We start from the raw sequence: 26,435 nt of genomic DNA on the forward strand, positions 1-26,435 counted from the left end.
ATTGGATACTGCTTACAATATATAATTCCCTGACTGGTGTCACACACGTGCGCATTGGGAGGCAGCTAGAGGGCTTGAGTAAGGGCAGTTCCGAGACATACCAGGATGTGGCAGAGTGCACTGACTCCCTCTCTTCCTTGCCTGCATACCATTCACGGGAGATCCCACCTGGCCCTCTTGACGTCACTTCCGGGACCGAGCCTATGGAAGGAGACCTTGCCGGCTCTGGCCCCTGTGATGTCACGTCCGGGCTCGAATCAATGGCTGAAGACCTTCATGAGCCCGACCCCTTTGACTTCACTTCCTGTCTTCCCCTTTAAAAGCCTCCACCTTTTCCCTATTCCCTCAGTTCTGTTTTGGACTCGATTTTGTGCACATTAGTGCTCTATCTATTTGAGCAACTTTCCAGCCAGGAAAGCAATTATATGGGTAGCTGCCCCAAACCTTTCCATGACTCGGTGTCGAGTTTGTGACACTGGTCAACCTTCATGGAAGATAATCATGTGCTTACACAGAGGACACAGAAGAGTTGCGTTCTGTAGTGCTTGTTGGGTTGCTTACCTCATTGCATCTAAATGGTGTTTTGTACTGTTTGTATGCTGCATACATGAACAAAAGGCAAATGATTTACCAGTTGGTACGACTTTGTGATAAATGCGTTGGCTGGCGGTATTACCACCCCTTTAAGGATTTTGCCACTGATGCACGCATGCCCAATGTAGGCGAATATCTATCTCGTATGTGCTTTCAGTTGTTTCAGTTTGGATGAAGATGCACATTGCCCATAAACAATTTGAAAACACTAATGTGGAGAGAGACAGCTTTTGTTTAAAAACTCCATTATTAAATTAAAACCGAGCATCACTGTCGCTTGCCCTGGTGTCTGCCGTGCCTATCATTAATTGGATACAATTAAAAAGATAAGCTCCACAGAAAAGGTGAATTAAAAAGAAAATGAGAGTTAAACATCTAAAAATACAATGAAAATAAATTATTCAAAAAGGCAAAGCCCTCACTCAGTCACTCACTCACTGACTCATCACTAATTCTCCAACTTCCCGTGTAGGTAGAAGGCTTAAATTTGGCAGGCTCATTCCTTACAGCTTACTTACAAAAGCTGGGCAGGTTTAATTTCGAAATTCTATGCGTAATGGTCATAACTGGAAGCTATTTTTCTCTATATACTGCAATGGAGTTGAGCTGGATGGCCGTGGGGGGGCGGAGTTTCATGGGACATCATCACGCCTCCCACGTAATCACGTGAACTGACTATCAACGCAGTACGTAGAAAACCAGAAAGAGCTCCAAAAAGCGCTGAAGAAAACATGCATTATATAATTGAGAAGGCAGCGAAACAATAAGAAGCGAGCAACTGACATATACAACCATATTCATGAGTGCTGCTACTTCGGAAACAAAGCACAGTGTAAACCTAAAGTTTAAATTAAGTTCATAGACAGGCTGCCGCTGGTGTTTGTAATTTAGTGCCTGCCCATATAAGGCCGTCCGTCAGCGGCAATCCAATAGAAACACTGCCGCTAAATATTCACGGGTGAAGGACAGTGCTTATGCAGAGGAAGATGAGATGGTCAGGGTGGTGTTTGACACAAACTCAGCGAAACTGCGAGACAAACTTTTAAGTGCCGGGTCTTAGCTAACATTACATACAGCCGTGGACATCACACGAGATGGCACCAGCACAGCTGGGAAACTTCGATACATGTACATCGAGCGGCTCACGTGAACTAATTACTAATTTTCAATTCCCAAATTAATTAATTGAGTAATTAATTACTCAAAGTTATTGTCTGCTTTTATTTTTTTTTTCATTTTTTCATTTTTATTACTATTTAATTTAATATTGGTTTCTTTGTATCAGTATACTGCTGCTGGATTATGTGAATTTCCCCTTGGGATTAATAAAGTATCTGTCTATCTATCTATCTAACTGACGCAGTGCACAGACAAAAAGCAACAGTTCCAAAGAGTGCTGAACAAAAACCGAATTACACAATTGGGAAGGCAGCAAAAAAATATGAAGCGTGTGACACATACAAACATATTCATAAGTGCAGCTACTGCGGAAACAAAGCACACGGTGGAAAAGTCAATGTCCGCTAAAGGAAGACAGTGTATAAAAAAAAAACCCGTGCATGCAGTGTGTCACATCTCAGATAAAAAGGAAGAGCCGTTTATTGATGCAGTAAGAAACGAATTGATGAATGAAACCGCTTATCTTTACAACGATTGACAAACACGAATTGCAACTTGAACACAACACATTGTACAAATACGACCCTGATTGAAAGAAATAATGATAATCAAATCCTTGATAACAGCAACACTCAATAACACTCACAAAACAATTACTGTATATTGACAATCATGTTACGTTATTTTTAAAATGTTCTTTTCTTTTTCATAACTTCTTTAACACACTACTTCTCTGCTGCGAAATGCGGGTATATATACAGTATATACCCCGATCTACATACTCTCAAATAGAAAAGCCACACGGCGTGGCGCAATTGTAGAGGCGTCGCCTCTAGCGCCGACATCCGAGGTTCGATTCCCGAGAATGGATGCACTGAGTATGTACGCGCGCTTCCCGATTCATTTTACCCTCGCATCTCCTTGGTTTGGGACGTATGAAAAAATATGCGGTTAACGCAGAATCATGTTACGTTATTTTAAAAATGTTTCCTTTTCTTAGCACAAGCACAGCTGAGAAGCTTCGATGCATGTACTCGATAACGCGTTAAAAAAAAATAACGCATTTAATCACACTTTCAATTCCAAGCAAAGGGGAACTTTTGTCAATGCATGATTTCCTGGTACATCGATTACACTGATGCACACATGACAGCTACAAAAATGTTAGAGTCGGAATAAAGCGCGTTCCTACAACTGATCGGAGGAAAATTTCATTTCAAAAGACTACCCGAGCGAAGCCTTGATAAAAGCATGATTTTGTGCACACTGAAAAGCAAGCAAAATTAGATGCATTACAGAAAGCGGACTTTGTGGCTCTTACTGGGGATCATTGGACTTCCGTGACCGTTAGTAATTCTAATTACATCTAATTACAAAATGTTCAATGATCACACTGTTTTAGCCTAATGTACAAAATAATTTTGGCTAAGGTTACTCAGAGTTTAAAGATTAAGTTGGTCAAATTACCTTTTATGTTTCTGACTTATTTTTTTAAGAAGAAAAACTGCACTTTATGTTGAAATTTTGGTTATTATTCTTTAAAGACAATACAATTCTGAAAATGTACTTAAGGTACTTAAACTACCACTTTATTTTTTAAGTCTGCCCAATTTTAGCCAGGGATGATATTTTTGTTTCTGTTTTGAATTGAAATGCAGTTTAAAAGCATTTTTTTCAGAAATTAAAAGAGCTTGAGTTTACAATATTCATGTCCATGTCTATTTGATTTTGTCGCCCACTAAAACCCTTTTAAATTAAAAAAAACATTTGCGATTTGGGGCAAATTTTCATGTGTGATTACATACGATTAATCAAGATTAATTATTACACAGCCTCTAATTAATTGGATTAATTTTTTGAATCGAGTCCCACCCCTAATATATATGTAGATTTGTATATGTATATTACATATATGTATACACACAGTATATATATATATATATATATATATATATATATATATATATATATATATACCAACAACACTCATGACAATGACAACACAATTACATTGTCAATCATGTAACGCTATTATTAAAATGTTTCCTTTTCTTTTTACTTCTCCGCTGCCAAGCTGGTATTTTGCTATATATATATATATATATATATATATATATATATATATATATATATATATATAAATATATATTGTCAGGGATGCCAGGGGCTATGACCCGGCCGGGGCGCCAGGAGGGGCCGGAAGAGGGTCAGAGCCCGCCTGATCACGTGGGTGCGCCTTCGGGTTGTTTTGGGAGCCACGGGTCAAGGGCTTGGAAGCTCTTCCCTGTAGGGGCCCGTGGCCACCGCCAGGAGGCCCAATGCCTTGGGATTTGTTTCCCAGCACTCCTGCCACACCAGGAAGTGCTGGGGGGAAGACTTTGGACGGTGCCCGGGGAGCAGCCGGGAGGACAGCCGACACTTCCGCCACGCTGGGGCGTGGCCAGAAGATTGCCGGGAACACCTGGGGCTCATCCGGGTCCTCCATAAAAGGGCCGTCTCCGTCATTCAGGGCTGGAGTCGGGTGGAAGGAGGACGAAGCAGTGGAGAGTGGAGGCGTCCAAGAAAGGCATTGTGGCCAGGACATTGGGAGTTTGGGGTTTGTGCACGGACTGGGTCTTTGTGACCATTGTTTGGGGGTCTTGGTGACCTATATAATTGTAAATAGTGTGTGAATAAACGTGTGGTGGTGTCATAACAACATGTCCGCCTGTCTGTGCCCGGTACCGTTCACATCTGGCGTAGTCGGCAGGATGCTCCGCCTGTTACAAGGCGGAGACCTGTACAAAAAAATATTGTTGTGGACGGCCCGGTGCAGCAGGGGACCCCACCCACGTACCGTGGGTGCTGCGTGCACACAGCCCCGCGGGGTACAGGAACCCCACGGACCGCCAGGGTCCGCAGGAGGGCCGTTATTCCCTGAAGCGGGCGGGCGGCGTGCATTGGAAGAGTGCAGCGGTTCCAACGAAGCGCCGTTGCTGGAGCGCCGGGGCGGCATGGCGTCCGGAGGCCACGCCGAGGACGTTTCCTCGGTATGACGGGACCTGGGAGGTGAGTTCCCTGCCTATCGGCAGCCGGCCCTTGGGGGCCGGGCGTGTGTTTTGTTTTCCAGGCAGGGACCTCCAGGATCCGCGTCAGTGGCGGGCGCATGCTGGTTTGCGGGCTCCGCAGCACAGCGCAGCCGCGAGGGCTGCGAAGGAGGAGACGCTGCAGCTCGAGAGGCGCTGGCAACAGCAAGGCTGCCGGCAAGCACGCCGCCGCAGAAAGGGAGCCAAGATGGCGCGGACCGAAGTCCCTCCCCTGACAGGCACGCGATTGGGCGGTGTGTCTTGCGTGCCCGCCGATGACTGTAGAGAGGCGGACCAGGGAATGTCCATCACGGGCAGGGGTGACCCGATTGGGCGGAGGAGAAGGCCCACAGGAAGTGGCGGCGCGGAGGCCGACAGTCAGGTAGGCTCAGCGTCGGTTAACTTCCTGTCTTTGCCGGCTGCTTTGGCGGAGCTGGAGGCGCCCCTTCAGCCCGCCGGGCAGCGTGTTACAGGTGCTATGTGCCCTCGGGCTGAGGTGCTGGTACTGGAGAAGAAGCGCTCGGGCGCTGAGAACGTTCCTATCGACAACGGGCGGGGGCGACGCTGGAATCTCCAGCCGGAGAGGTACAGCGGAGACGGTGAGTACAGCCGACTCCGTAAAGCATATGGGAGGGGCTGCTGAAAAGGCTGTGAAGACAATGATCAGTTCGAGTAAGCAGCCCTCCGACAGGAGGTGCGGCGCCAGCGGACTGCATGCGGCGCGAGGGGAGTCCGTGAGGGCGCTGAAGGGACACGGGCTGCTAAGTGCCCGGGTCCTAGCGCCCTCGCCCGAAGTTGGCTGCGGTCTTGCGCCGCACTATAGGGACGCAGACAGGACAGAGGCGCCTTTTATTCCATAAGGAGTCTCAAACCGCCAGGGCGTCCCAGAGTGAAGGGAGGAATAAAGGGCTGGGTGCCGATTCCTCCGATAAGGTGAGACGCGTTGCTGGGTGCACGCTGTGTGGCTGGCTGCCCTCTGAGAGAGCAGAGGGAATCCCTGAGGCGGCGGAGAGAGAGCGGGCGGTGCCGCGACTCCATCGTCGAGAGGGACACGGAAGCCGCGGAGAGGGTGCCGATCAGGCAAGTGCCGGGTGCCGTTGGAGGGGAACGCTGCCCGTGCGTGGCACGAGCTGGGTGCTTTGGCAGCGGTTCTGCCCCTGTGTTCTCTTTGTAGGGACGGACCCGGGCGAAGTTGAAGGAACCCTTCGTGGCGAACAGCCCTCTGATGTCGGGCCGTCTGCAGAAGGATCTCTCTGTCGGTGCGCAGGTGCGCTCGCAGCTGGAGGAGCCAACGGGGGAACGAGTGGCTCAGAACAAAGGGGCGTGGAGGTCCCGGAGGGGGTGCCCACCAAGGAGGCCCCGGGTGCGGTAAAGGGGAGCACAACCTGTGCGAGGCACAGGGATGCACCATGGGTTGGTGTCTGGATTGTGTCTCCGCCCTGTCCCTGCTAGGAGTGCGGGGCCGGACCCCGGCTGTCCTCGAGTGGGGCCCGCTTGAGCTCTGCTGCCCTCGGGACGGGTCGCTCTTACCCACGAGTGGTCTTCGCTGGCTGTGGGCACTGTCAGGGATGCCAGGGGCTATGACCCGCCGGGACGCCAGGAGGGACCGGAAGAGGGTCAGAGCCCGCCTGATCACGTGGGTGCGCCTTCCGGGTTGTTTTGGGAGCCACGGGTCAAGGGCTTGGAAGCTCTTCCCTGTAGGGGCCCGTGGCCACCGCCAGGAGGCGCCCCAATGCCTTGGGATTTGTTTCCCAGCACTCCTGCCACACCAGGAAGTGCTGGGGAAGACTTTGGCGGTGCCCGGGAGCAGCCGGGAGGACAGCCGACACTTCCGCCACGCTGGGGCGTGGCCAGAAGATTGCCGGGAACACCTGGGGCTCATCCGGTCCTCCATAAAGGGCCGCCTCCGTCATTCAGGGCTGGAGTCGGGTGGAAGGAGGACGAAGCAGTGGAGAGTGGAGGCGGCCCGAAGAAAGGCATTGTGGCCAGGACATTGGGAGTTTGGGGTTTGTGCACGTGACTGGGTCTTTGTGACCATTGTTTGGGGTCTTGGTGACCTATATAATTGTAAATAGTGTGTGAATAAACGTGTGGTGGTGTCATAACAACATGTCCGCCTGTCTGTGCCCGGGTACCGTTCACAATATATATATATATATATATATATATATATATATAAAATATATATATATATATATATATATATATATATATATATATATAAAATATATATATATATATATATATATATATATATATATATATATATATATATATATATATATATAGAGAGAGAGAGAGAGAGAGAGAGATATCTCTATATATGACAACACTCATATCAATGACAAAACAATTACATTAACAATCATCTTACGTTATTTTTAAAATATTTCCTTTTCTTTTTCATAACTTCTTTAACACACTACTCCGCTGCGAAGCGCGGGTATTCTGCTAGTTGCTTATAAATGTAAATGTAACTCAATTGTACATGTCTGAATGCAAAATAAAAAAAATAAAATAAAAAGAAAAGCTAAACAACCAATGAAAAGGTTAAAATGATTCACTCCAAGGTGACTTGCAGCATAAAGAGAAATAACTATTTACAGATATTACTTACAGCTGGAGCACAAGCAGGTTAAATGACTTTCTCAGGGACACACAATGATTTGGGAATTGAACTTCATACCATACAACACCACCATAAGGTTAAAGTCCAGTGCCTTAGAAACTATACCACACTGCACATCTGCCCCTCTGTTCATTTCACTTGTTTCTCCCCTCTATCCTCTTCTAGTTTTCTTTGGTTTGACCTTTTCTCTTTATGAACTTCTACTTTACTCCTCTAATTTATGAATGTTTTTGGTTCTCTTCTCTCAATACTTAAGTTTTTTTCTCATTCCTCCTCACCCATTAGTTTTACATGCTTTACTCCTGTTCCTGTAATTTCCCCCAGTACTTTCAAGCTGGCTGACTCATTTCAAAAACAGGTTTCTCTTTTCACCTCTCCTCCCTTACTACTCTATTTCTCATCCATTTTTCACCATTCCCTAAGCTCTGATCACTTATTTTTCCCAGCACTACCTCCTTCTCATAAGTTTTTCTTCTCCTCTCTACATTTTTGTGAAGGTCTCTCCTTCCTTTTCACACTTAACCATTCTGATTTTGGCACTGTGTCTTTGCCCCTCTAATGTCTAGTCCCACTGGTTTTCTTTTAACAGTTTACCCCTCACTATTCATTTCTCTTATCACCTCTTTTCATAGCCGTTCATCTCTCTGTGCTCACAAGATTACCTATTCATTACTCTGTCGAAGATGGATTTCCTCACTATTCTTCTTTCTTGCTTGCTTTACTCTCACTCCTCTATTAATCTGTTCCCTTTTGTCATCTCACTAGTGACCCATTTCGTAAGTTCCTTTTCTCTATTCTACTCTCACCCTCATTTCTTTCATTGTCCTTACTACTTCACTCACATGACTGTTTTTCTCTCTTTACCCCTTTATTCAGTAGCTTCTTTTCTCCTTACTCTGTTCCTCTTCCAAAATGTCTGTCTGCTGCAAGGGGTTATCCATTTCTCTCTCTTGGTCTCTATAATCCAGGAATATTCTCAGTTGCAGCACTTTGTCCTATTTTCCACTTCCCTATTACCCTCCATTCCTATTTTTTGCTCTTGTCTTACTTATCACGGCTGACCTAGGTCTGTCACATTTCCCTTCATTTTAGTCACTACTCACCCCTGCTGGCTCTCTCTGCAGAATCTCAGTGGCTCTTTCATCACTAACACCCAGCTGCAACCACACTGGACAAGTCTTGATGAGCTTCTCCAGGATGCTAATGCTGGCCACTGTCAGCTGCTTTGTGAGGCCAGCACTTTCGTCCACTTGACTTCCTGCATTATTGACTTCTGGATTTAACCTGGAAAATAAAAACAGAAGAAAAAAACATAGGAACATCTATCTGTTAAATGATTTTAAAAGCGCATACAGACTGTTGTATAAAAAGGAGGAAGCTGGCTGCACAACCTGTGGCAAGTGCTCAGGTCCTTTCCACCACTTTTATGCACAGATCAAGCTAATGTGTTTGGTTTCTCTCTGACACAATTTTTTTTTTTTTTATATAAAGCAAAATATGAAACGTTAAAAGCTGCATAGTGTAGCCACAGCGTTGAAGCAAATTTGTCAGGTGGTTATGTGAACAGCCACACTGCACAGACCATCTATCCTTATCAAAGACATTTTGAAGTTGGCAGTCTCAAGTGTGTCAGCTACCTCGGTGTTTCTGTAGTGTGCTACTGCAAAAGGGATGCACAGTCAAGAAGTCTGTGCAAGCTATCAATGAAACCTATTAATTGGCAAGAGAAATCATCTCACATTTTTTCTTTTGGTGGATAGGATGTGGCAATGGACTATTTTTCAACAAGTAACTGAAACTTGCTTACTACAATAAACCACATAACATGATTTTTCATAGTTATAACAAAAAATGGATATATGCAAGAAGATATAGATAAAAGAAAACATATGAAGACCACAAAACATCTACAGTAGGTTGGTTTGACCCATTACTTCGCTATAGAAAATGACATAACTTGTGAATTCTATTTCCTTAATTATCAAAAAAAATAACCAGGAAACATTATTCACTCCGAATTGACTTTACACTGTTCTTGTCACAGTTCCTCTCTCTCAGCCAGTTGGATGAAAAAGTTCTCAGCTAGTTACAAAGTCTCTAGGCGCCTGCACTTTGACCATGACATTGATTTGTTCTCTGTTTGCACACAACTCCTCCGTCCTTATGCGAGGTATCACTCGGAATATTCCTACTGAATTTATGAAGTGAACCTTATAACAGCTAATGACGTATTCTTCACACAGTTTATTACTTTCAGATACAGTAAAAATAATAACCAGAATGCAGAAAAGTTAGCTAGCTTGATCCTGATTATCAAGTTAGAGATAAGAGCTCATAGTAGGTTTACTTATGGTTAGCTTCTGGTTGACTCCAAGTGCATGTGATGCTTTGTCCCGATTCCTTCAGGGGTGGCTTTCTCTGGCACAGGCTGAAGGATGATCAGCTCATTTTTTTCTTTGCTTTAATTACACCTTGTGGTTGTGGGAGGTACTGCAGCTTGTCTATCAGATTTCATACACAGTGGTCCAGGTCCTCTTTTCTAGCATAAAACTTAGGCCATTGGTGATCAGTTAATTCCCTTCCTCAGAAAGATAAGCACATTGTTTTACATATAGTCTCTATTGCTTATTGCCCTCTTTTAGCAAAGCTTGGACTTGTAAGGCTTCATAGTCCAACTCCATTAGATGGTTTTGTGCTCTTATTGTCCTGCATTAGCTGTACTAGTTATGCTAAGGTTCTGGGTAGCGCCTGGTATAGTTGGATGCTTTGTCCAGATTCCTTTTGGAATGACTGACTTTCTCCCGCACACACTGAAGGATGTTCAGAGCGCTTTTTTGCTTGTTTGTTCAAAGGTGCTTCTTCTCTACTCTAAATCGTACTGCAACTTGTTTTTGAGATGTCACACACATTGGTCCCCTTTTGTTAGCCCAACACTTACATTTGCAATGCTGTCAATGATCAACTGACTCCCTTTTAGCTTTGCGCCCTCCCCCATCATAACCTATCTTCTAGGGGAGAAAGCGAAAGCTTTAGATTCATTAAAAGCTTCGACGTCTGATTCTTGATGGATCTCGACATTTCAGGGTGCCCCGATTCCAAAAACATGGATACATCAATGATGGGTGTCTGTCTGTGTGTCACAGTTTCTTGAGGATGGTCTAGAGCAGTGTTTCCCAAACTCGGTCCTGGGGACCCCCTGTGGCTGCAGGTTTTTGTTCCAACCGGATTCTTAATCAGTGACAACACCTGATAACACTGATTTCATTTAATTAACTGGTATTTTTTTTTCTTTTATTCGACATTGAGAAAAGCACAGTAGCATGATTTTTACATTTATAAGACATTTATAAATATTTGTGCTTTTGCTATAGATTTAAATGCTTAACTCTCTTTTGTTGATTTCATTATACTTTGCCCTTTCTCTGTGCAGTTTTTCCCCATTCGTTGTATCTTAATAATGACAATTTAAAACAAGCAGATCAGACACCCAGGCAAACAACACTGAATAATCAAAGGCTACAACTACTTTAGAGTCAGACCCACTAATTAGTAAATAATGGATTAATTAAACAATTAGAACACCTAGAAAAGTAGAATGAAAATCAAGATGAAAATACTGTTAAAAAGAAAACAAAAAACATTCCTATATAACTACTTGGTACATTTTAATATTTTTTCGCAAACTTAGTTTTCTAATTTCTATATTAGTTCCCTAAACACAGAACTTGGGAAATATCAGTTCACTTAATTAGCCCAGGAGTTCAATTAAAAAAAGAAGCTGGTTGGATCAAAAACCTGCAGCCACAGGGGTCCCCAGGACCGAGTTTGGGAAACACTGGTCTAGAGCTAAAACGGCTGGACATAAAAATACCAAACTTGAAACTTAAGCCTGTTATGAGACGATGTGCTGATTAGTTTTTGAACCAAATCGTGCAAGAGAAGGAGGCACTCTAAAGGAACCCTCAAATGGCATAATTCTGCAATTAATTATGAATTCTTCTCATCAATTGCGATCGTAATGACCTCTTTTATGATCTGAAAAGTCAGCATCAGAGCAGTAGTTACTGAAATGTTATAGAAAATATCGGTTAACTTGGTTCCTAGGGCGCAAAACCTAAGGACTCTTACGTCCGAATTTTTCAGCAACATGTTTCATGTATAGTAGATCTCCGTTGCTTGTGCAACTTGCTCTCCTTGAGCAAGACTTTGACTCATACGACATCAACATCCATCCCATGTTCAGTTCTTTTCAGATAATAAATGCTGTGCACGATAACCCCTTCCTCACCAACTGTTACTGGACTGGTTCGCGCGGATGCATGATGTCTTACTGTTAGCAACAGGCAAGTTTTTTTGTGAAATTATATTCCAAACACCCCTGTATCACTGCTTACATGCTCATCAACATCCATATGTAGCACTTGAACTTTTCAGAATTTTGGCTGAGAGTCCAGAATAGTCATCTTCACTCCCTTTGCTGCAAAACTGGGTGTATTCAATATTTGCACTCATGATGCAGATGACACCTGCTCTTCAGTACTGCGATCGTCATGATTAACAGCACTAAAGTCATAGAAGACATTCCGGTACACAACAACATTCACCTTGCAGTGCAACACCACCTCAAAACCTACAAAATGGAAAGTCATATTTTCCCTTTAAAACATTTCTTTGAAACCGCTAGAAAAATGCTTGAACAACACTTAAAAACGGCTGATAAAAGCCCTAAAAAGCCTCCAAAATGCCTGCAAAATGCCATAAAGTTTGAAAAAAACACTAAACAGCAGAAATTTGGAACAAGACATAAAAATGTAATTTGTAATAAACCAAAACTTGAAAACTTCACAAGTTTAAAATATATTTGTAAAGCACTACATACATTTACCAACTCATAATGTTAGGAATACACTTTAGATTTATTGACACCATTAGGGTTTTTTTTTTTTTTTTCCCCCGCTCTAAGACTAAAGCATTGTAGTAAATATGAAACAGCACACCATGATCAGACTGGGCACAGGTCAGTTTGTAACATCTAGCTGGATATATAATGTAAATGCTTATAATGCGGGCAGCACAGTGGCGCAGTGGATAGCGCTGCTGCCTCACAGTTAGGAGACCAGGTTTGCCTCCCGGGTGCTCCCTGCGTGGAGTTTGCACGTTCTCCCCGTGTCTGCGTGGGTTTCCTCCTACAGTCCAAAGACATGCCGGTTAGGTGGATTGGCGATTTTAAATTGGCCGTAGTGTGTGCTTGGTGTGTAGGTGTGTGTGTGTCCTGCGGTGGGTTGGCACCCTGCCCAGGATTGGTTTCTGCCTTGTGCCCTGTGTTGGCTGGGATTGGCTCCAGCAGAAACCCGTGACCCTGTGTTCGGATTCAGCGGGTTCTAAAATGGATGGATGGATGCTTATAATGCACTTGAGCTATGTTCAGGCTTAACTACTTGTAGGCAAGCCAACCACTTTATGAACTATTAATACTGAAATAAAAATGACAGCTATATCTGAAGCAGTGAGCTCAGAAAAATAAGCTGTCCCCGACACTAAAACAAAATATTTCCTAATACAGTATACACCGAAAAAGGATCATATACTCTGATTAAGTGTGTTAAAGTGTTAACATTTTAACAGCATAACACTTTAAACTAGTTCACCTAAAATTTCAGACGTTCTTTATTGTCTTGGGAAAAGTCACGGTGTGAAATGAGTGCACACTTTTGGGTTCAGTTATTTACTTTTTTTAAACACTTTGGACATTATTATGCATATTTCACAGCATGACCACTCCTTATTACATCATTCAGTTTAGACTCACACTGTAATATACATAAATGATGAAGCAATTCCAAATCCTGTTTAGCTCCTGAAAGCAGCTGTGAAAGTCACTTGGCAAAAGCAGTTTCCAACAGTCATTCAAGACGCCATTTCATAGGCCACAGCTCAAGAAGTCAAAATTAATGAGGATATACTGTAAGAATGTAGCAGCTAAGAAACGGAAAACTTGATTGGATTAGGGAGTAACACATGCAAATGTTTTGGCTACAACATTTGGCCGTGAATTCATTTTATTCCATGTGACACTACAGAGGTTGTCAGCAATTGCATCCACCCAATATTTGCTTGCTTAGAAAGCCACAACGAAAGGCTAAGAAGTCCAAAAGTTATGCTGCTGGACGATCAAATATACAAACAATTAATGGAGTTCTCAAGCAAACAGCATGCTAACCAATGCAACAAACCTTTAAATCAGAGAGATATTTTTAGAAAGGACTGAAGCCTCAGGGTTAATGCTTTTGATTTGCGTACATTGGAGCGGAGGTGGCCATATGAACCTGCCAAACATTCCCTTTGTAACATATGGAAGATATAGCAGTACTAATGTTAAAACTCACAGCTGCCTGCCTTTAATGTTCCATGGGATGACAAGTACTAAGTAATGCCTAAAATACTGCGGAATGCCTTTGGGTTTGTCAAGTGATACCTGTAACAAGAAAAAGACATTTAGGTAGGACAGTAGTAAGAAATGGCTTAAATGAAAATGGGTATGCCAGACCCTTACGTTATCACATACATCTGTGTTGAGATGAAGTAAACAGGAGGAAAAAGAAAAATGTGCTGTTAGTGTGGCCAATCACACCCTCACAGAGAGGAGCTACTTTTCATTTTTTACACAAAGAACTGTCACAGAACAATCATACTGTTCAGTTCAATAGCAGCAGAACTAAACAAAGCCAGAAGACAGAACTTACTGCCCAACAGGGCTTTCAGCAAACAATTTACTCAACTTGGAGCGGTAAAGCCAAGAAGTAACAGGATCCACAGAGGAAAATGCTGGTCCCGTTATACAGGGTGCAGCAGAAATAACTCCCACACTTCAAAGGGGGACTGAAAAAAAAAAAAATGCTATCACCAAAAACTTATTTCCCAAATGTAGATATAAAAAAAAGTTTTTTTACTTTAAGTTTTAAAATGGTGGCCTTGACAGCTGATGCATGTTTGGAGCCGTTCTTGGAAGTTTTCCATCACTCTCACTAGCATGTCGGGCGAAATTCCTTCAATTTCTTCTTGAATAGCCTTCTTTAGTAGGTCCAAGGACCGAGGACGATGTTTGAAAGCCTCCTGGTTGTCCTTACTCTTTGAACCCACAGCAAAATCGTTTTACGGTCTGGAACACTTTCATTAGCACGTAAACCGAACTGCGTGCGAAACACCCTTTGCATCACAGCTACGGATTCGCCATTTTTGAAAAAAGCTACAAAGCCTCGATGCTCACCCGACCACGGCATGGTGAGGACTGAAAACTTTATTATGTACCATACCTAATGGAACGGACCGCACCCCTCTACCTGCTTTGGGGACCCCACAGTGATTTTTCAAAATGTGGGAGTTATTTTTGCTGCGCCCTATATTTACCTAACTGAGCTTTTTCATATTGACTTACGAGTCGCAACACTGACATACTGTGTGGCAGGGGCTGCTGGGTCAAACACCTGCTTTACAATACTGGGCGTGATCTTGCTCATGTGAAATAAACTAAACCAGACCAATACAGAAAACAGTTGCACTTTGTCAAATTACTGTAAAACCATGACTTGCCTTATGATGCACAGTGGTTTTGCCTTCAAAACAAGGAAAAAGAAAGCTCAAGAAAGAGCTGTCGGTTTTGGTGAAGTCAAAAGTTGCATCAGATGGAGGAATAAACAGTACATTTTAATGTGGTCTTTAGCAAATAACGGATGTACTCATTTTAGTTTTTAGCTGTACCCTAACAGACCTGAGAGGCAGGTCAGCGGATCCTCAGCAGAAAATGCAACTGCTTTACTTGTTAAAAAAAACCAAATGAAGACACGAAGATGCTTTTGCTCATCACAATGAGTCGAGTCTCCACAGGTTCAGAATACTGGAAGTGACATTTCAAAATGGCCTATTCTGTATATGGTTTTGTTAAGTGTGTCCACCTGTGTTGCACATGCTTGCTTGAAATGTTACACATAAAAGCAGTATAAAGCATCAAATTCTGTACTACAAAAAATGCTTTGAGAGTATTTACAGTTCTTGCCTGATGGAAGCTGTCATTCAAAGTAATCAGCTCTGATAGCAAGTTTAAAATAACGGACAACACAAAGAGTACCTAAACAAAGGGACACCGCTAGAATAAAATGGAGTGAAAAAAAATGATGAGAAAGAGGAACACATGGAAGGAGAAAGAGGATTAACATAGAATTTTAGAAGCGACTGAAATAGCACAAAGATGGATAGATATTTATGGACATTTCAAAAGGGGAGAAAAAGTATTTATGCTGTGTCTAAATGGGGTTTCGGAAAAGAGTAACAAAGGCGAAGGAAGAAGGCTATGCAAAGAAGACAAGACGAACAAAGAATAAGAGAAGGAAAATACGGAACACGAAGATACAGAGAAAAGGTAGGACAGGAAAATATAATGCCATGAACAAGAATATGTATTACCAGATAAGTGAGGATACGTGTTTTGAACAATTTGCGTCGAATCAGATAGGATATGGATACCAAACCAGATAAAGGACATAATGAACAGTGAAATCTGACATTTCAATGAATGGGACAGCTGAACACAAAAGGAAAACTAGGACAAACAAAGTAAAAATTATAAAACCATAAATATGGTTTTATATACACACGCACATATATGGCAACAGGAGGATACACACAGACAAATAGTATACAGTGTGGACAAGAAAAAAAAAAGGCCGTCAGTCCTTTTCTAACCTGCTTTGTCCTGAACAGGGTCGTGGGGTCTGCTAGAGCCTATCCCAGTTAGCATTTGGCACATGACAGCAAACAAACCCTGGACAGGATGCCAGTCCGTTGCAGGGCGCACAGACAAATTCAAACACCCACACACCCCAAGCAAACACTAGGACCACCAATTCACCTAACCTGCATGTCTTTGGACTGTAGGAGGAAATCAGAGCACCCGGAGCAAAAAAAAAAAAAAAAAAAGTGAAAGGGAAAAAAACAAAAAAAAAAAAAAGACAAATGACAGGACTGTGAGATAATTAGGAGGGCACAGCAAATGGGTTACCATACTAAGAAAAAGAGATCATGAAAACAAATATATAATGATGTCAAAATTTAGATGGAAACAAGTAAGACGTTCATCAAGAACATACATTTGAATAATAGGTGCACATCAAAGAATTCAGACAACACTAGGACAGCATTACTGCAGGACTGACCAAACAGCTAGATAGGGGCAGCAGCAGAGAGAGAACAGTTGCTCATAATAGGACTGGAGTCCAGAAAACTTTTTTTTTGCTTAAGCAAAGAGGATAAAATGATAAAGGAAAGCAGAAGTTAAAACAAGACACCACAAAGGACACATGAAGCAACATGGTGTTCATACCTAAAAGCCCGTTCTCCGTATCCAGTTTGTCACATGCACATCACTGAAGCCCATAAACAGCTATTTGAACAAGACAGGAAAGTTGGAGGTGTGACTAAAGATTCCTTACTTACTGAGGGAGGAGTGCAACTTCCTGCGTGTGCCACGATGTTTCCATCATCCCTGTTCATGAGCAGCAGCCCAGGAGCCCTTGTCTTCTTGGCCCATTAGAATAGGTACATCACTTGTTTTATTTTCTTGCTTATCTTCAGTGCCCTGAGTTGCATTGGCTGCCAGAGCCAAGCAGAAAAGAATCGTCTGCACTGCGGTCTCTTACTTCTCTCGACTTCCTGTGACAGTGAGGAGGGGGATGTGAGGAGGAAGCCAATGCTCACTGGTCAGCCTCCCCTTCCTGCTTACCCAGGCCGTCCCCATCCAGAAGTTTACTCAGGCTTTCCACTTTGTTGGCAACTGTTGGAAATCGTAAGTGTGACTTAGAGAGAGAGAGAGAGAGAGAGAGAAAGTTAGGATGGGGGTGGAGTACGGTGTTACCTTGACAACCTACACTTTCAGATTGAGGGAATGAAAGTTGGCATATGGCCTAGACAAGTCTGCTGCTGATCATTTTTTTTTAATCCTTCCCGGAAAAAAAAAAAAAAAAAAGTTTTTTTCCTACCAAGTTTTGTGAACACAAACAAACATGACACTCCTCCTCTCCAAATGATTCAAACCAGATGCGTGGTCTGCTTGCACCCATCAGGAAAACCTGGAATGTGAGGAGAAAAAAAAAAAAAAAAAAAGATGAAATGCTGACTCCCCACCTCCCAGAGCAGAGCAGAATAAATCTTTCAAATACAAACTAGTCAGCCAAAGATTCTCAACCTAAACCTTCCAACTTGCAAAAATTCAGCCAATCAACAGGAGACATCTGAGAGGGAAAAAAAAAAAAAAAAAAAAAAAAGTGTCTTGGGTTAACATCTGAGATTTGAATTATCCAGTTGTGGACTGCAACTACACCTTTTTGTGTGGGAAGCGTCCACATTTTAGAATTCTTACATAAGAAAATATAATCTGAAAAAAAATATATGTATATTATATATTTATATACACATACAAAATTCCAATTCACTCAGTGTAGCGGTAATAGTGGTCAATTGATGCACAGATTTCAGAAGTTAAATCACGGAAAAGGAAATCCGCTAACAGATTGAAGACAGATGTTTAGAGCCAGTACAGTACAACAAAATGTTAAATAAAAAAGAAACACATCCATTCTTCATGAGGAATTGAGGTTTGGGGTACCAGTTTTCCAGGAAATCACACATTTATAACATAAAAAGCATTACTGAAAAGAGTGAATTTCCCCATTTAGATTTAAGTTGGCTCCCTTTATTCCCCTCATTGTAAAATCAACAATTACTTTTTTACAGTAGCATTCTCATGATACACTGCAACTAGTGAAAGAGATGCCCAGTTCTAGTTTCAATTAAGTGGAAAAAAAATTGGTTATGCTGGCCTTATAATGTTCAATAAACACACACACACACTAACCAGGAAGACTAACCTACCTACTAACCTAGCTGAAGCAGTCCAGGATAAGGCACAATAAATCTGTTTAACATACCAGATACATTGTTTACAGTGGACAAACCAGGACTTGTATTGAAACCAGTCATGAAAAAGCCAAGTTCCAGAACCTAGTAATTCTCATGTGTGCTTTTAAGTCTGCATACATTTAGACAAAAACAAATCAATGTTGATTTATAAAATTTGGTAAGGTACATGTTTTGAGCACAGAAGTACTCTTCCACTCAGTGTTTTTTGTTCCGTTTGTGATTATTAGATGTAGGGATAAAGTACTAGACAACAATAGATTAAACAATTCAATAGTAGTCTACAGTTTCATTATTTTAAAAAGCTTTTATGTTTCGTTTTTAATGTTTTGTTATTCAATAGCATACTCAAGCAAATAAAACAATCATCTATATACATATGGTTAAAGACAAAAAAAAAATTGTAATGGCATTTAAATAAAGAAAAGTTGCTAATATTGAAATCTGAAGCCTCATTCATTTCTAAAAAGGACTCCCCTTCTCTTAGAGCAGGGCTGACAGCAGACGCTTCCGTAAATTGCTCTTATTTTCCAGTGCTATCAGCAAATGGGATGGGCATTTTATTCCATTAAAACCAACTTTAGGCTTTTTTAGCCATTTTTAAAGCCCCTTATTTTGGTGTTGTACTCCCATTGTACTTAAACATTAAAAAAAAAAAACAAACCCTACAATTCAGCTATAATCAACAAATTTGTAAATCACAAGGTCAACAACGATCAGGTTCATATGTCGGAGTCATGACAGCCTGTCTCCAGTCTGAGTGTTTTCCACATAATACATTTCAGATTTTGAGCATCTATGAAAATGATCCTTCACAAATTCAGCTAGATCCATTTTTAGAGATTTTTTTTTTTTAACAAATATCCCCAACCTCCTACTCTTTTCTTAATTTAACTTAACAACTTAAGTTGACTTTCAGTGAGGGTGGGGGTAGAAGGTGGATGGGATCTGCTTATCTGCTGTTGTCCTCTTACAAACCATGGTAATATTGTGACAGAAGTAACAGTGCATATTACAAATGCATTAATTTCAATTTTCACAATTCACAACAAAAATCTGATCTTTTACCGATTGAAAATAGGTTAGATAGATACTTTATTAATCCCAAGGGGAAATTCACATTATCCAGCAGCAGTATACAGATACAAAAAAAAAAAAAAACAATATTAAAGAGTAATGAAAACGCATGTAAAAGCAGACAATAACTTTGAATAATGTTATCATTTACTCCCCCGGCTGGAATTGAAGAGTCGCATAGTGTGGGGTCTCCTCAGTCTGTCAGTGGAGCAGGACGGTGACAGCAGTCTATCACTGAAGCTGCTCCTCTGCCGGGAGAGGACACTGTTCAGTGGATGCAGTGAATTGTCCATGATTGACAGGAGTTTGTTTAGTGCCCGTCGCTCTGCTACAGATGTTAAACTGCCCAGCTTCATTCCTACAATAGAGCCTGCCTTCCTAACAAGTTTGTCCAGGCGTGAGATGTCCTTTATGCTGCCTCCCCAGCACACCACCGCGTAGACGAGGGCATTTGCCACAACCGTCTGATAGAACATCTGCAGCATCTTATTGCAGATGTTGAAGGACACCAACCTTCTAAGTATAGTTGGCTCTGTGCTCTCTTGCACAGAGCATCAGTATTGGCAGTCCAGTCCAGTTTATAATTCAGCTGCACTCCCACATATTTATAGGTCTGCACCCTCTGCACACAGTCGCCTCTCGGATGATCATGGGGTCCATGATGGGCCTGGGCCTCCTAAAATCCACCACCAGTTCCTTGGTCTTGCTGGTGTTCAGGTGTAAGTAGTTTGAGTCGCACCATTTAACAAAGTCTTTGATTAGCTTCCATAGGCCTCCTCCTGCCCGCTCCTGATGCAGCCCACGATAGCAGATGTGCAGAACAGAGGAGATGGGGGATGGTTACGATACACTTTTTTTTTTTCCTTAATACTTTTTCCCTTGTTTGGTAAATAGTAACTTGTGCATTTGAACTTTTGTCCAATTTTAAATGTATCCATTAACATTCAGATAGCCGAGCTAACTTGGATGCCCCCAAGCGATTCAACTTTCTGTATCTGAGATAAAATAAGAAAGGCCTAGCCTCAAGCAAGAAGATGACAAACAACAAAAAAGAAATGCAAAATGGTAAAAGTAGCCTCATACATACTATCCTTAGGACGTGCATCTTCATAAGCTGTAACAAAATTATGCCAGAAAAATAAAATGCAAGCATTTAAAAAAACACTTAAAATCTAAGTGCATTATATTAAAATTACAATTATTCTTTTCTGAAAATGTATGTTAACTTATAAATAAAAATGACTTTTAATCTTTTTACCAGGACAAGCTGGAACCATCCTAAGAACAACTCATTTGCAATGCTAGTTGTAAGATATGGGTTTATTTCTTTGGCCATTCCCTTCATAATGTCTTCTTGGATGTCAGTTGTATTTTCTAGTTTGGTTGTCTAGTAACTGGAGATGTTCAGTCAAATATTGGAAAACATACTATTGCCCTATGCAGAGTTAAATTATTTGTAGTTAAAAATATTCTAGGCAGGCAGAGTAGCACAGCTTTTAAGGCTTTGGACCTCAGAAAATGAGGATGACGGTTCAAATCCCACCACTGACTCTGTGTGACCAAAGTCACTTCACCCGCCTGTGCTCCAATTGGAAAAACAAATTTAACCAACCTAATCTCAAATGTTTTAAGTCGCTTACAATAAAAGTGTCAGCTTAGACAAATAAATGTAAATGCAGTTGTCAAAAAGAATTTAGAAACATATTTTGCTGCGGAAATAAAGAATGTGAGACAATCTTTCATTTACTAATAGCTGAAGCAGAACTATCTGCTAAATATAAACAAAAGAGGCCTGTGCAGAAAATTCTCTCGCCTGGACTACAGATGCGAGCAATCTGTTCAGGAAGGTAGTTGCCAGGTTCAAAAAGGAGTCTCTTGGGAAGTGAAATCAGTTATATACAGGGTTGACGGTTTCTAGGCTGTTCAACCCATCCAAGTAAATTGAAATGGGGTGGGGGGTGCAAAACCATTTCTGGTTCATTCAATGAGTATCTTACAGAAGCGTGGACTCCTGATGATTATGCCCTTCAAATTTGAAAAAGCTACCGCGTTGTAACTGACAACTTTAAGATTAATTTCTTGATTACCACAATCAGTGTAGGCAAGCCAGTAAACTGCAGAATGATTTCCTGTTTGGGTATTTAGCAAACTTTTAAAAACAGGATTAAAAAAAAAAACCCCAAAAAACCTAAAATGAAAAATAAAAAAAAAAATGCAGAAACATATTTACAAGAGTGTCTTACTTATGAATGTATAAGGCACTACGAACTTTGTAATGCAATACTACTAATGCATACTGTACTGTATGTTTAAGCAGTTCTGAAAGGAGAGGTCTTAGGCAACACTATCCATTATTTACTACTTTTTGTGCAATGCACACTTCTCAGCTCTTTGCTTTGCATTTATTTGGAATCACCTCAAAGGAGTATTTCTATCAATAAAAGGTGTACAATATTAGAATGATTAAATATTTAATTTATATGTACTATTTACTACAACAAAAAGTGAGAAATTACTGTATGTCAGATGTATTGCTGCAGCACACAAAGCATGTGCAAAATTTTAATTTGTTACTTTTTTCTACTTATAAACCAGTTATTTGCTTAAACATAAATATACATGAACATGATTAAATTCTACAGCTCTGTCATTATCAAGATTATAATTCTAAATCAATTTTACCCCATCCACTCATTTCTATTTTCCCATCTTGTATAATTTCCATTTGATTCAACATAAATGTAACACTTTGCCATTCATCTTCCTGTGGGAATAAACAATGTGGCCAATATTAAAATAATCTTGTACCATTTTCTTTCAGAATATTTACATTTAGTGAAATAAGCAAGACAAATGCAGCACAAAATATGTCATATTGTTTAACATGTGGTTTCAAATACACTTGTTTATTGTCAGATGTGTGGGAATGAGGTTATAAAAACCCAAAATGAAAAACATGCAAGAAACTACTAATGTTATGCAGATATTAAAAATACATGGTGTATTTTGTAAGCGATCAAAAAAAAAATCAAGATTAATTTTGCTGCTTCTCTAATGGTTTTATATAATAATTTATCTTGCCTAGTCTTCATTCAAAAATCAGGTTTCAAATATAGAGGAATCAAAACAAAAGAAAGCACAGCAACAACAGTCAAAAAAATAAAGTTACAAATCTCGTCTCATAAGACCAACATAAAAAATGAAATCCAAAACGGCACAAAGAATCAAAGAAAACAAGTTAATTCATGGGTGGTCAAGTTTGGGTCTTGGAGGCCTGTAGACTGGTTTTCAACCCTGCTATACGTAGATTCCAATAATTGCAGAGAAGTCCAATTATTTAAGCACTTTTTAATCTTTTCAATTTTGCTACATGGTCATTCTTATGTTGTAAGATTTTTTTTTTCCCTTTCCAATGATATCATTCAAACGATTTGTACAAAGAGGTACATTTAAATACTGTATAACTAAAATGAAGAAATCCATTTTAACATACCAGTAAATTAGAAATAATTGAGCATTTTTAGGCATCTCAAACGTATGGAAGTGTATTAAGACCACAGACATTCACTGTGTTTCTGTTTCTCTCATTTACATATTTGCTAATTGAGCTTCACTTTGCCATAGCTTAGCACAAATACCTGTACACAGCAACATTGCATCAAAGCCATTAGCCAGCAAAATATGCTGGCAACAACATTAGAGAGGTAAAATGCAGAAGGAGAAAGGAAGAAAAAAAAAAAAAAGACAACGGAGTCACGTCAATTTAAAAAAAAAAATACTTCCATTGAGCTTTTATGGAGAGTTTTTCAAAAATAAACTAAATGTAATAAAAGATTATAAAAAAAATGCTTTCAAAACTGATTGGTCCAATGTTCTGACAGGGTAGGCCAAGAACACTGTGGATCAACCTTGACAACTGCATTTGGCACCTTCTACCAGGGAGCAACAATCTAAACAGCAGTATGATGGCGGTTTAATAATCCATATCTTTCTCCTAACTGTTATAGGGAAGGTTAGAGTGATGCTAGCACCATGATTTTCAAAAAGTTGACTTAAATGAGGAAAACAGATTTCAGACAGCAGAACAAGTCAAAAGCAGAAGTCTCTGCAGCATCAGGATTCACACATCACTGCTTTCCAGCTGTTTAAGCTTGAGGAAGCCTCAAAGCAAGTCGTATCTGAAACATTTACTTTAAAATGGGCAGCTCAGGTAGGAGTACCACCTGGTGACGGCGGTTGATCTGCTAAAATGACACTTTAGCTACAGGAAATCACCAACAAAACAGCATAAATGTATAACAAAATTCTCCCACAAACCATTTACGCAAAAGAAACAATTTCAATGAGTAAATTTATTTAAACAAATGGTATATTTAATAATGTGGCCCCAGACTAGATGACCACAACCCTCCCATATTTTAAACCTTTGAATTGCCTTACAACAGGCTTCCATTTGTTAGTTTCACAATCTTTGGAGGTAATTTATACATATTTATATTAAAAAAACAAAAAAAAAAAAAAAAAACAAAGAAAAAAAAAACAGCCATATTTTTTCTATTTTTTTTCCATCCTTTGAAACTAAGGAAAATTGGAAACAAATTATGAAAACCATCTTTATATTTTATAGTTTATACATATATAAATTTTAAATGAGAAATGTGAAAATTCAAGCGCAGATTTTTACACAACAGTCCAAAATGTTACATAACAGATAACACTTGCATTGCACTTTTCCAGGAAGAGCAGGAATGTATACAGTAGAAGATTTCTTCAAAGAAAATCTTGTTATGCGGAACTTCTATTACTAATTTAAATACGTCCAAAACTTGAGTGCAATTTGAAACAGTCTCAACATTATCACAGGAATCTTGGAGAGCAAGAATGTTGCAAATGTGGATTTGCTGCATTGGCTATGAAAATGTACACCAGTATCCTAGTCCATATACAGTAAAACCATAATGTAGCCGAGTATGTCAAAAATGTATTGGACCTCAACCTGAAACAGATTATCTGTGTCTTCATGAAAATTACAAATGTCCTCATAAGACATAAAAACAGCAGCAAAATAATGCAAAAACACAAGTTTAAGTCTTCTCTGCTGGTTGTCCTGCACATTAAGTGTCATTGATGAGTTGCTGCCTCATGAAATCCCATCAGGGGCATTTGCTGGTATTGGTAAAGGTAAGCACTCCAAATAAGACAATATCTAGAGGTCTAATACATTTGCAGCACCAGGAAAATACAACTTCTCAATTTCCATATTTAATTCTGAAAAGAAAATCTTGAAGTTACACATTTAGTGTTTATGGGTAGGCTGCTACAATAATCCACAAAAGCACAATGTCTTCTCAGATATCCTCACGGCACATTGGTAAGTTAATGAAAGTGAAGATGTTATATTCAATCAAAATAGAGAAACATAGGAAAATTACATAAAGCAGAAAGACATATATCCCTAGCTTTATGTCCAGTCTCCACTTGTTGAAGTACACACCCAACACCTGCCAAAATAAATAGACAAAGGTCATACATTTGAACCACCGAGGGTGACGCACTGCAGATCATACAACATTAGACACACTCCTTTCACACACACACGCCTACCGTTAAAGCAACAGATCCCAAAAGAAGCACAACAGAATATACCAGACCTCGACTGTTTATCTGCACCTGAGTAAATTCAAAGGGTGAAAGTCAGACGCAAGTGAAATCCCTCAGTTACAGTATACCTTAGTAGTTAAAGCAATATGCACACACACATGATTTCATTCATTAATATAGCAACTGAAAATGCATCTCATCATTTTACCTTAGGCACAGCAGAAACCCTTAATACAGGATAGTTAACCCACAATGAAACTATTTTCATACAGCACAATTTAAAGTATGCTTTTGTACCTTATTCAAATACTAATTACATAAAGGTGTACAGGCAGAAGAAAATGAACCAAACAGGTGCTCTACATTCAGTATGCACAAATATTTAAATTCAGCAGTTAGTAAATATTCTATGAAGTAAATGTGGTCTTTCTCCCTCTCCCTAGACAGAGAGGTATACTATGCATTGGTTACCTTTACAAAATAGTTAGAAGTGCCTTTCAATTAATCTTTCAGAAAAGGCATGGAAGTCAGCAATACATAGAATACACTCTAGCTCTAAAGGCATAAAACATTAAATAATTAAACTTAAAATATTTCAGCGATCACATCTATTTAATTTAAAATTGTCCACAATGTATCCAGGACAAGATTCAACCTGCTAGCATTGCAATCTAGCTTCAGCCTCACTGGGCCACTTGTTTTGGGAGTGCACCAAATTGACACTATTGTGGACAAAATTCATTGAACTTTCCAACAGCCTTGGTTACTCAGTCACTCCTAACCTATTAATAGTTGTGTTTGGTGTACTCCCCGGTGGGCTTAACATGGAGGACAAACTGGTTGTAATTACCTATACCTCACTACTAGCTCATAGACTTATTTTGTTTAACTGGAAGAATCCCAGCAGACCGGTTATAACTCAATGGATAATAATGGGTAGTGATATTCTATACTATTTGAAACTGAGAAAACCAAAAACAATTTTCCCTTTTTTTGGGCTCTGTTCTATTTTTCGTGGATAGAGATTGAATTTAGTTTTGTTCGATTGTAGTTTTTGTTCCTGCTTTAACTTCCTGATTTTTTTCCCCCCATTCTTCTAGTTTGAAGAAGAAGCTTTATGAATTTGATTTTATTATGTTATTTTCTTGAAATAAATAAAATAAATAAATAAACAAATAAAAATTAAGACCACCCAAAAAACATTGCAGCTGCTATAGAACCATACTTACAAAAGAGCCATAATCCAAAGCCAAGGTCTTCAAACCCCAAGGGACACCAAGCCCAACCAGAATGTCAAACACATTGCTTCCTATTGTATTAGACACAGCCATATCACCAAAACCTTAAAAAATAAAAATACAATTTTTTGTACCCTATAAGAA

The 26,435-nt window shown here is 40.3% G+C and overlaps 2 protein-coding genes across 4 annotated transcripts in view; both read right to left on the minus strand.

Annotated features, from left to right (window-relative positions):
- The window catches only part of rin3 (Ras and Rab interactor 3), a 66,646-nt gene extending 49,426 nt beyond the window's left edge, over positions 1 to 17,220 (minus strand). Inside the window, exons 1-2 of the mRNA XM_039740955.1 lie at positions 16,897 to 17,220; positions 8,511 to 8,691 (exon numbers count right to left, since the gene is read on the minus strand). Of these exons, the coding sequence (XP_039596889.1) occupies positions 8,511 to 8,691; positions 16,897 to 16,943 (228 nt within the window). The 5' untranslated portion in view covers positions 16,944 to 17,220. The remainder of the gene's footprint in view (positions 1 to 8,510; positions 8,692 to 16,896) is intronic.
- A 6,050-nt stretch (positions 17,221 to 23,270) lies between these two features.
- Positions 23,271 to 26,435, minus strand: part of LOC120518752 (sodium/potassium/calcium exchanger 4-like) — a 60,182-nt gene continuing 57,017 nt past the window's right edge. For 2 of the 3 annotated variants that reach the window (XM_039741700.1, XM_039741698.1), the window contains 3 exons: positions 26,283 to 26,395; positions 25,057 to 25,122; positions 23,271 to 24,953 (listed from right to left, as the gene is read on the minus strand). In XM_039741700.1, coding sequence (XP_039597634.1) covers positions 24,801 to 24,953; positions 25,057 to 25,122; positions 26,283 to 26,395 — 332 coding nt within the window. In that variant the 3' untranslated portion in view covers positions 23,271 to 24,800. The remainder of the gene's footprint in view (positions 24,954 to 25,056; positions 25,123 to 26,282; positions 26,396 to 26,435) is intronic. The other variant, XM_039741699.1, reaches the window with a different exon arrangement.

The sequence above is a fragment of the Polypterus senegalus genome, chromosome 18 (assembly GCF_016835505.1).
Source record: "Polypterus senegalus isolate Bchr_013 chromosome 18, ASM1683550v1, whole genome shotgun sequence".
Taxonomy (NCBI): Eukaryota; Metazoa; Chordata; class Cladistia; order Polypteriformes; family Polypteridae; genus Polypterus; species Polypterus senegalus.